The 12205-nt window shown below is 45.9% G+C and overlaps 1 protein-coding gene across 1 annotated transcript in view; it reads left to right on the plus strand.

Annotated features, from left to right (window-relative positions):
• Positions 1-12205, plus strand: part of LOC119384790 (transformation/transcription domain-associated protein-like) — a 946434-nt gene that overhangs the window by 780919 nt on the left and 153310 nt on the right. Inside the window, 2 exon segments of the mRNA XM_049413130.1 lie at positions 11013-11111; positions 11435-11568. Of these exon segments, the coding sequence (XP_049269087.1) occupies positions 11013-11111; positions 11435-11568 (233 nt within the window).

Raw genomic sequence — 12205 nt, forward strand, 5'->3', positions numbered from 1 at the left:
GAGCATGACTTGACATGCGCGGGAAGGTGCGCACCATCACTCTTACCAATGCTGTTGGCATGCTTCCTGAGGCGGTCGTTGATACACCGTCTCGTTTGACCTATGTAAGTCTTGCCACAGCTCAGGGGAATTTCATATACAACACCTTCGGCACAACACCTGAAAGGTTTCACGTGCCTCTTTTGGCACCCTTGCTGCTTAGCACGAGAGATTTGTCGGCAGAAGTGCGCCTGTTTATTCGGGGTGGAAAACACAACAGGGATTGCGAACCTAGCGGCCACCTTCTTGAGGTTTAATAGTATACGTTGTTGGGCTAGTTGGTTCATAATCTTCAAAATTGGCTAGCGCGAAATCGACAAGGACTAAGAAGGAACACTGATGTACAGGACAGGCGCAACTTGCAACTAAGCTTTATTCAGAAACGTCTTCCTACATATATACACAGCCAAGTGGCGCGCGCAGGCGCAATGCACATGACAGTCGACAATGCTAATCAGGATCGGGATACCAAAACATATTCGCATCATAACCAAGCATCTAAGAACAGTCTTTCCTTACTGCGCAGAACAACAGAAGTGTCACTGATACATTCACGGTCTTTCTTTTTAATGTGATAAGCCTCCATTAGTTCTCTCGCCAGCGCGTTCCCACTTCTGCCCAGAATTCGAATGCTAGACAGCACTGGCTCACAGGCACAGGTCCTACAATGCATAGGCAGATGAAAAGTCGAATTATTTGTAACAGATCACTCGTGTTCCCGTGCTCGATCGTTGACGCAACGACCAGTTTGTCCGATATAAACCTTGCCACAAGTGAGTGGGATTTCGTACACGACGCCTACGGCGCATGTGACGTAGGGCCGAACGTGCTTTTTTCCGCACGTCGGTTTTTTAAGTGGTCCCGAAATGCGAGGGCATAGCCCAGCCAGTTTATGCGGCGCTGAAAAAACTATAGGTACATTGTACCTATTTGCCACATTTTTTAAATTGTGTGCCACTTTGTGCACATACGGCACCACTTCCGGCCTTTTTTCTGCACGAGCAGAGCCAGGCCTCTTCTTCCCCTTCAGTTTCTGAAGGAGGGCTTCGGACACAGCAGTCAAGTTCGAGCAGGGGAACCCAGCCGCCTGTAGGCTAGTGATGCAGAACTATCGGTAATTTGACTATCGATAGTATCGATAGTTTCTTTGGAACTATCAAATAGTGTAAACAAACTATCGATAGTACTACTATCGATAAACTATCGATAGTCGAATCGGTAGTACCATCGATAATATGGCGAGCGATATTACTGCCACGCGTGTTTATTGCTTTGTTTTGATGTATTCGGGTTTCACCCACAGACTGTTAGCAGCGTTTGACGCAAACCGTGACGCAATGTTTGAGAGACTTCGCGATTGTTGGAGATCATTGCCAGGGTTGCCAATGGTGGCTACTTTTCGCCAAATTGGCGAATTTGAGAGGCCTGGGGCGACCTAAAATTATGAATGGCGACATGGCGAATTTTTGGCGATTTTCGGCTTAGGTCTCCACTGAGTAATGCATCCTAAGTTCAGTGTCTTTCCAATGAATGAGCGGCAACATTCCCGGTATTTTTCTTGGTTTTAGAACCCCGAGTAGAACGTGCACATTACGCGTCATTCGGTATGTCCGTCCTCGTGTGTATCTCCTCAATTCATCTAAATGCAGCAGGTACTCGAATGTCCCCCAGCGACATTTTAGCAAAATGTAAGTCAGCGGACTGCCTCGCAAACCGCGAGGGGGCAGTGTTTGACTATAAGTATATAGCTTTAGGTGCTTTAAGCTTCCCTAAAGTTTCGCTTCTGAAGAGGCTAGACGACGGGTTGGCCGCGTGTTCCGACCATTTGTTCCGCCAAAGCTCCAACTGTTCTGAATAGCTTGGCGACTTATTCACTGTCGCAGTACCCCCAATTTAGCTTATTTATTGAGGCATTTTCCACTGTTCTCGGTGAGCGTGTGCAATTAAAACAATTGCTATAAGCATTCTACAATGCCTACCTGTTCATTATTAACGCATCGGATTGACACGTGTAGATATAAGTGACTATAAGAAAGGGTCGGTGGCGTCCTTTATCATATCAGTTCACACTTAAAAAGTGTAAGTCTCACTAATGATCGGTTCCTGCAAGAATTCTGTCATGTTACCGTCAATGAACCTTTTAATCCTTTTAATTCATATAAGGGTACGTAAAGCTGTCTACAAACAGCGCTTTCACGGTTTTCGCCCAAGGTTTACCACACTTTTACCTTTGAAACGAGCCGACAGGGATGGAAGGATATCATGAGCGCTTCATTCATTCACCCTTGCGCCACCACGCACATCTTGTGGCTAGTCGGAGAAGCAGCACCATGCACTCCCATGGTGAAGCGGGCGAACAACTGGCATTGAGAAACGTCAATATAATTTAAGGGTCTTGGATGGTACTGTATTCCACGGGGCTATACGTGAGTGGAAAGTTTTATTACTATGTATGCCGCACATATCTAGGATGGCGACTTCTTTGGCAAAATTTGTAAAAAAAATGGAGACTTTTCGCGACTTTTTGCTCGTCGTTTGGCGACATTTTCTCGAAAGTCAGTGGCAACCCTGATCATTGCAATAATTAAGCGCCGGACACGAATAGTCAAGTTTATTCGAGAGCTCAGACTACTGCAGACCCTAATCCGAGCTCCTTACACGCCATTTATCCCGAGGTATTCCCCAGTGACGCTTGCCCCGCATGCGGAGACGTAGCCACGCTAGCGCATATGCTCTGGGAGTGCAAGGCAACGCACACTAACCCCGATACTGCTTCGGCCAGGTGGGAGGCGGCCCTCCGCAGCTCCCTCCTGGCTGACCAGCTCTGGGCCGTCCAGCAGGCCCGCGGAGCGGCCGGCAGGCTTGGTCTGACGGTCCCGACGTGGGAGTCGCCCGCTGCGCGCTGACGCGCGCCTTGCAGGACCCAAATAAAGTTTTTCAACCAACCAACCAACCTACGCGAGCACCAGCGATAACGCTGGAAGGTTTGATGACTGATGTATAAAAGACGAAGCGTTCCACCGATTATCAGATTATGCGACGGCCGGCGACTGTTCTCGCATCTATCAGTGCCCAGCGTGTATCGCTTGTATTCTGAGTTTTGATTTTCTGGGCACAAGTTCGACCAAATAAAGAGCTTCATATTTCCCCGTCTTGCTGCAGCACTCTTCACCATCACAACCACGTGACAAACTATCCATAGTGTTACGGATAATGATGGTGTTGCTGGCTGGCTAAACTGCCAAAATATTCGCCATAGCCTACTACAGTAGAACCCCGCTGTTACGTTCCTCACTGGTGCGTTTTCCCGGCTGTTACGTCGTTTTCCGCCGGTCCCGGCATAGCTCCCATAGGATACAATGTATTGGGAACCCCGCTGTTACGTCGTAACTGTCGGACCGTTCCCGTATGATACGTCGCGAAGTGCACTCGGAATCGACCGAGTGACTACCGAAGAGAGCGGCCATGGTGCATTTTCACGCAGCTTGGCCTGGTTTTACCGTAATATTAGCCGCATGAGAGGCGCAAGCAACAGGATCTTTCAATTGATGCAAACAAAAGCATGGCCTTCGAGATTCGCGTTGCAAAGATGGCGTCTATGACGTAATTGCTCGCGAAAGCAAGGCCTTTGAGATCGGCATTTACTATTGACAAAAGCACAGCCTTTGAGATTTGTATTGCACAAACATGGCGTCTATGACGTAATTGCTTGCGAAAGCAAGGCCTTCGAGATTGGCATTCACTTCTGCCATCACGTTGGCGTAGACTCATCATCATCGTTATTTGTCGGAGGACGGGAGGAGTTTGAGCGGTTCGAGCTGGTTGGAGCTCGCATGGTCGTGCGCGCGGTTCGCGGTCGGACTCGCCGCGCTGGTCGTGATTGCGTGTGCTTAGTTCTTTCACGCTTACAGCTGTTGGTGTTAAAAAGATCACATACGTTGATTACATTTCTGTGGATGAGGCCGTCCCCAGCTCCACGTTTCTATCCATCGACTAGATCGCGGCTGAGCGCGCCAATTTTCGTGCTGCTCGTAAGCATTGAAATAAAATTCTGTACCACTAAATATTTTGTCGTTTTTCCTGTTTCCCCGTCTCTTACGTTTATTTCTTACGGTCCCTTCAAAAATGTATCAGCGGGGTTCTACTGTATCAGCTTCGCTTAATTTATGAGCAAATGTTCGGCGAAAGAAATTATTTGCGCAGTGAGAATGGCGGCATATGTCCATCAATAAATCAATATTTAAAAGCAAGCAGTTACATCTTATAAATAACAAACTTAGTTCTTGATATATATTTTTTTAATTTTCAAATCATAAAATGCAATATAAATCTCAAGCCGCGGAGTTCCACAGCATGTAACGGCTTCCTTTCCGCTACAGCTGAATAGTTTGACTTTATGACCATGTGTCAGCGAAGCACTCTGGTGAAGAACTTAAGCATGTCAACTTTCTTGTCCTTGAGCCTGCTCCTCCGGCTCTACTATGTACCACACGCAAGGGGAACCAAGTTTATTCTGCAATGAGTTCGCACTGTTGATTTTAAACTATCGATAGTACTTACTATCGATAGTGCTATCGATAGTATCTTTTACCATCGATAGTTCGATAGTGACTCAGCTATCGATAGTATCGATAGTACCATCGATAGTTCTGCATCACTACTGTAGGCGCTCAATCTGGCTATTAAAACTATCCTGGGCCAAGTGAACGCAGGACTTTGCCAGCACCGATTGAGAGAATAGCTTGTAATGTCAAGAAGGCCAAATCACTTGCTTTAGAATTGTTTTTTTCAGCCAAAACACATAAGAACGAGATCCCATTTCGAGCAATCGTTTCAGAGCAAGGCACCTGGCAAGTCGCTGTATCTAGTTATTTGCAGAACTGCTTAACCTCTTTGAGTTTTTCAGACCCTTTTCGTATGCGTAATTCTCAGGCGCTAGTTCAGTTCCTCTCAGAGGAGAACCCCGGCTGTTGTAAAGCTTTTAGTATGGATATTGAGGACCTGTATTATTCTTTGCCGCATGAGGACTTGTTAAAATGTGTTAATGAATGTATTAACGAACAAGAGCACCAGACGGTTTTCACCGAAAAATGTGGTGTTTCTACCGGGGCATTTCTAGAAATCCTTTCCATGTATTTAAAGTCGACGCTGGTAGGTTGGAAGGAAGGCGTTTATGTGCAGAAATCAGGGATATGTATTGGTTCTAAAGTTGCTCCGGTTCTTAGTGATTTATACCTTAGCAAGATAGACAATCTTTTGGAAGGCGCCTTAGGTAATTCGGTTATTAAGGTTTTTCGTTATGTGGATGATTACTTGATTTTTTGTAGTGGTGAGGACTTTGAAAAGGTGGTAACTTCCGTGAGCGAAAAATTTGAATTAAATGGAGGAGGGCTGCGCTTTACTAAAGAGGTGCCTCAGAATAATGGAATACAATTTCTAGACATTTTCTTAACGTTCCAGAAGAATCACGTGTGTTGGCAGTATTCTCCTAGATCTTCGAAACCGCTGTTAAATTTTTCGTCAAAGCACTCGAAAGTTGTAAAAAACGGCATCGCCATGTCTTGCCTTAAGTCAGCCCTCACCAAGTCGTGTGAGCACAAAATGAGTGATAGCTTTAACGCACAGGTTACACGTCTTTTAGATGTAGGGTATCCTCGTGATGCAGTGGCCACGGTCGCTGAACGTTTAAAGAAGTCTATTGTGTTAAGTCCGAGCATGGTTGCAGAAAGCGATAGGAAGAAACGTGTGGTATGTATACCGTACTTTCATCGCGTATCTCACAGGCTAAAGAAAGTAGGAAGCAGATACGGCGTTAATGTTGTTTTCACGGCTGCCAATAAGCTAGGTAAGATTTGTGCCGCTGTGCAGAGGAAGAATGAGGGAGTAAAAGACAAGAAGCAGACCGATATTTGTTTCATAAAACACACCAAAAAATTCACTGATTGCCGTACGAGTGTGGTGTATAAGATCCCTTTCAGCTGCGGCCGCTTCTACGTAGGACAGACGGGCAGATGCATCAACCAGAGATTGTTGGAACATAAGAGGTCGCTAACAGGAGGCTCACCTTCTAATCTATCTTTACATTGTCGAGATTGTAAATGCACGCCAAAATTTGATGAATGCGCAGTATTGTACCGGCATAGAAATGAAGAAACGCGCCTGATGATTGAAGCTTGGCATATCGAGAATAGTGGTAGTGCATGCGTGAGCCAACTGTCGATTAACTTGCATAAACATGAAATCAAATGCCTTAACAGTTTTCTTCCACGTAGACCGCCACGCGTGCTGGATTGATAGGTTCGCCTGTTGCATGGGCATGCGCAGATAAGTTTTCGTGCCTTCTTTCTTTTCAGCCGTTGTGCTTCTCTTCAGTTGTTAGTCGGCGTTTGTGGTGTCCTGACTTCTTTCTTGTGTCCGTGTTTGCACGCCCTGTCTTTTTAGAATGAATACTTACGAACTAGCTCAGCTCTGTGTTATTCTAAGTACTTTTTTCGTTTTCGAGCCTCGCCAGCGGCCCGAAAGTCGCCGGATTATCCGATTTGCGGTCAAATCTGTCCAAAATAACGAGCGCCCAGTCTCATAGAGTGATGCGTATATTTACAGGGACCAGATGACGTGTCCGAATTAACCGATTTTCCGAATTAACGAGAGTCGAATTAACGAGCTTTTACTGTATTCAAAGTTGCTTCCATTTCCTTTGAACCAAAAAGAATGACATTTGCACGTGCCTTGTCTCAATTAAAAAATATATATTTTGCAGGTTAGTTGGGTCATGACAAATATGCTCATTTTTCTTTATGATATGTGATATATACTATTCGAGTTCGATTTGAAATTATTCGACCAAATCACTATTCACTTTGAATTTGCTTCGAACCTAAAATTTACTATTCACACAAGCCTAGTTGACAAAGTTCCCTTAGTGTTTCTAGCTTGAGACCTTTCCAGTCATGCCTCTGGTGCCCTGAGAGCATGTTCTGAGTGTTGAAGTCACCCATAATGAGCAATGGGTTGTCCAGAATGCCTTGAGGCTTGCACTTGTGAATTCTGCCTACATCTATTTTCTTGAATCTCTGATTCTACATCCGCAACAGCATTAATGTGTGCCAGCACCGCTGCCGTGATTGCGGATTCCAAAGTCAGCTGTGCTACTATGCAGAATTGTTATGTGCACATCAAAACTAGAAGCGGCCGTTGTCATGGAATGATGGGCCTCAAGAAGACGCTTTTTTAAAGACAATAGTCTTTCCTAGGGAACTTAAATGCAGAAATTTTGGTCTGTCTGTCTGCCTGTCTGTATTTCTGTCTGGCTGTTTTTCTGTTTGTCTGTCTGTCACACAATTCAGCCATGCGGCCAAAGTTTAACCACTTGCTCAACGCCCAGCCATCTTGAGCTGGTGGTTATGTTCTTACTTGTGAACATTTTCGATCAAAAAGCAAATATTATGCATATCTGGGGCGCGACATCATTACATAATAACTAGGTGGTGTGTTCCTTTACAATAAAATACATAGATACATAATTCTAAAGCCCTATTGTTTCTTAGGCTGTGCGGAAAATGCGGTTGCGCTGAAAATGCGACGCTAGGCACGAAAAAGCCTTCTGCAGACGATATGGTGCTCCCACCGGTTTCCCGACATATTGCCAGATGGCGTCCATATCTCACGCATCGCCTCCTCTATCGTCTTTCGACGACATTTGCAGCGAAGCACACAGATACGCGGCCATTTCTTTCTTTTCTTTTTTGGGGCATTAGTTTTCCGGATCTCCAAAAATTTCTGAACCACCGATTTAACTAGTCATTTATCAAAGTCACCGGTTATGTTAGAAGACATCGGTTATGGTGGCACATTCACACATGCAAACATTCAGTGGAGCAAAAGAGCTAGCAAGCTTTGGCCGGGATAGTCTTCACTAAACATACCACCACAGGAAATGTGAAGTACCTAAGAACTAGGGGTGTGCGAATATTCGAAATTTATTCGATTCGATTCGCACTGAAATTTTACTATTCGAACTATTCGAACTGTCCAAAGACAAATGCAGTCAACGTCCGGTTGAAAGTGACCCCTTCAGATTTTCAATATGCTTCACCTCATTACACTCTCGTATTGCGGCAAAGCTGCCTTTCAAGCGCCGTTACGGTCGAATTTAGGCAAGAGACAGTCAACGTCCGTTTGAAAGTGATCCCTAGATTTTCAATATGCTTCACCTCATCACACCCCCGTATTGCGGCAATGCTGCCTTTCAAGCTCCGCTACGGTCGCAAATGTTAACTCAAGAAAACGCTGGTTCCAATATGGAGATGGAAGATGTGGCAGAGTTGGGGGCTCAATTAATGCTGTTTTGGACCTGAAATTTGGGCAGAAAGTCCGAAAAATCGGACGCTGAAGCTTTTTAGCATCCAAAATTTCAGATGTTCTTATATATCGATGTCTACAAGGCAGATTTGGAACTGCGGACTTGAAGGGAGCACACCCTTCTCTGCCACATCAGTTGGGCTTCCACAGAAGTTGAAAGAGAAGGAGAGGCTGAGGAAATGGCATCTCTGCCTATCACGTGTAAAGTGTTGTCGGCAACACTTTGGTTGCACCAAATCATGTATATAAATACAATTCGGCTTCTACATTGCCTCATTCTTGATAAGAAAGACAACTATGAAATATGACCCCACCAGCGCTTCATCAACCTAGTGAAAAGAAACGCTTTCATGTTGCTATCTCACAAGAACATACTTAGGGATTCTCTGCAACTTTTTCTGTAATTTCACTTCGAATTATTCGACAAATGTTTGAGAAATATTCGAAAATTATTCGATTCGATTCGCACTCAATCTTTATCATTCGAATTCACTTCGCACCCAAGATTTTGCTATTCGCGCAGCTCTACTAAGAACAGATGCCACCACAGAAAAATAAACTAGTAAGACACCACAACACGTGCGCACAAATGTCCATAGAGACCCAAGATAGATAGCCACACAAGTGTGCCATCACTGTACAGTCAAACCTCGTTAATACGTACCCACTTTAAACGTACTAACGGTTAAAACGTAGTTGCGACGAATCCCCGACCGAGTCCCATAGAGCCCAATGCATTCGCTGACCGCTTAAGCCGTAGGGGTTCACCCTATGCCTACCGGTTAATGCGTACCCTGTGTACCGCGATAACTTTTTGTGCCATAAAATTTTACTGCGCCGCTCAACTTCCCAACGACAGAATGTGCTGCCAAAGGTCTTCCACCTTTTTGAGAAGTGCGCAGATCAGTCGATCCCCGATTCCGACTCCCGCGCAATTGCGGCGACGCCTTTGCTGGTAAGCATCGGGAAAGAATGAAGGCGAGGTGGCGGCCACCGACGAACGCGCCGACATGACTTATCGCTGACAGCCTTATCACAATAAGTATCTTCAGCTATCTGTTTGGGCACGCATGTGGCGCAGCGCTACTTTTTAAGCCTACTGCACACTTTTATTAGGCGACAACCTGAACGCGCTGGGCCGCCGATCGCTGCCGCTTCGTTGTGCGCGGCCGTCTTCAAGGCTGAAGTTGAATTAATGGCACAAATGCTCGGGCAGGGATGAAGAACTTCAGCCATGTACCAACTAGCCCGACAGCAAACGCTACTAAGCCGTCATCAGGCATGCAACGCTTTGCAGAAGCTAAGGCAGATCACTGTTGTGTAGTTAGCGTTGCGGGTCGCGGGCGCCGAGAAACCTCGCTGCATTGACGCTAGCACACTAAACGCACGTGTACAATACAGCAAGCATAGCGCGGTTGTAACCATACTGCATGCTTTTATTAGGCGACCACCCAACGTGCCTCCGTCCACTGCCAGGACCGCTAGAGCATCGCGGAGTGCGCATCGCTTGCATGAAGCTCGTCATCGCTGCGTTAACCGAACAAGCTACTCGCCGCATCTGTGCACGATCTGGAGCGAAGTGGGTACGAACAACATACCCGTGATAAATGCACGCATGCGGCACAGCAAGCGGCCCGGTAGTGACGGCGAGAGCCGAGTAGGCGACGCACTGCACGCAACTAGCCGGGAGACGGTCGGCTCCACGCGACCATACCGCGTTTCACTGAAACTGTGTCAGTTTTCGTTTAGTAGCAGATCGCAGTTAGACACACGCACATATACCGCGGAAAGCAGACACTGTCCGTTCTGTCGCTATGTCGGTCACTGCATTGACCGCGTATCCCGGACCCTGCAATAGTTTCGAAATGCTCTTGGGCATCGCCACTACACGCTATCGGGTGGTCGTGCCAGTGTGCCAGGATCTTTTCTCCACTTTGGCAAAAAGAAAGGAAAGGCTTTGCGGTGGGTACTTTAGGCAATATTTGCTATGGCACTCTATTTATTTGCTTGCGGCGATGGCGTACGCTAGATGAAAATTTGTACTTGGTGTTTAATGCGTACTACTGTTTAGTGCGTAGTTATGCCGCGTTCCCGGCAGGTACGTATCAACGAGGTTTCACTGTATATGGAAAAGATGAAAAATTTTTGAACATGGGGTGTCGCTGGGGCCAACATTTCGACAAGAGGTCTTATCTTCTTCAAGGCTGCACCTTGAAGGAGACACCCCGTGTTCAAAGATTTTTCATTTCTTCAAGCTTCCATCTTCCCCTGAATTTCTGCCTTATTTGGGTGATTATTGTTTCTGGAAAGAAGCTTTGCTGGACACAAAGAATGAGGGGGGGGAAAAGCTCCAAATGTTTGCCGCCTCTCGTACTGAACCATCTGAAAAGCAAAGCGAGCTTTGGAAAGCCTGCATCGCAAATTGTGGCTTCCCCGCAGAGATGGCAGCAAGCGCTCATTGTCCCGTATTATTTTCTACTAGCCAGAAAGTGTCCAGAGAGCTGCATGAAAGTGGCAGCCTGTGAGTAGCCGGAAGTGGAACATCAAATCTTGTTTATCTTTTGCCACAGTTGTAGTGGTGGTTTTCACAAAAGATGTTTTCTGTGCTGCAGACAAGAGTAGTGAAGAGGCTCGAGCCCCACCATCTACTCCAGTCAGCAGCACTTCATCTCAGCCTCAACAGCCTACCGAAGCTGCATCGCCGCAAGCTGGTCAGTTGTTTGTCTTGCATTCTTCAGTTGAATACCTTTGAGAGCTGAGCTGTAAAAGCAGAAAAACGAATTACTCTGGAATGACTTTTACAAAGGCACTGGAGCGTCTATCTTTCCCTTATGTGGGGGATCGCTGTTTCTGGAAAGAAGCTTTGCTAAACACAAGTATTAGTTGGTCATTAAAGAGGCCCAGGTGCTCAATACTTAAGTGTAACACGGACCTCTCCACTATGGCACCTTTCGTAGCGTGAACATAAGTGTGCAGTTTGAGGGATGTCAGCCTGTCCAGTGGCTTGGAATCATGCTCAGTGATGCATTTACAGGTGACAGTACTCAAGCTGACACCAGTGGCCCGATTCGTGCCACGCCATCCATGTGGCGCTGTTCCAAGATCATGCACCTTCAGCGTGACCTGCACCCCACCGTGCTCTCCTCCCTCGAGGGAATCGTCGACCAGGTGAACGCAGCTTTATTTGACTGCTAGCTTTTTGAAGAGAAAGGAAGTTAGACGTTGATGTTTATATTTTCATTTATATTTACTCGAATCTACCACATACTTTTTTTACTATAAAATGGCTTCGTTAATTTGGCTTCCATTAATTTGGTTCGTTTTTACACCTTGTCTGGTCCTATCAAAAATGCACATAAGCCTATGGTTGATTCAGACGTATTTGGTTGTGCTTTGGTCAATTCAAACAGTTCGCGGAGCTCGGAAGATAGGTTGCACTAGGCAGTATAGTTCGCCAATCTCAAAGGCCATGCTTGCATGTGCTGAGAGCGCCGAAAGGCCAGAAACACGCCTGATGGCATCAAAGTATCATTCATGTGGTTATACAGTAGAATCTTGATGATACGAACCTCGCAGGTTCATGCAAAATATTCGTATTGGCCGTAGTACGTATCACTCAAAAACATGGAAAGCTAGTATGCGAAATTATTATGCTACTAGTATACCTAGTGTGTGGCAAAAGAAAACTAGCAGAGGCTGCAGCAACGTCGTAGACTGCTCTGAATGATTGTGAATAGCTTCTAGACATCAGTGATTATACTGCTACTCGTAAGTATACTACCCTAAAAACCGGAATATAGGTCGA

Source organism: Rhipicephalus sanguineus, chromosome 3 (genome assembly GCF_013339695.2).
Source record: "Rhipicephalus sanguineus isolate Rsan-2018 chromosome 3, BIME_Rsan_1.4, whole genome shotgun sequence".
In the NCBI taxonomy this organism is placed as follows: domain Eukaryota; kingdom Metazoa; phylum Arthropoda; class Arachnida; order Ixodida; family Ixodidae; genus Rhipicephalus; species Rhipicephalus sanguineus.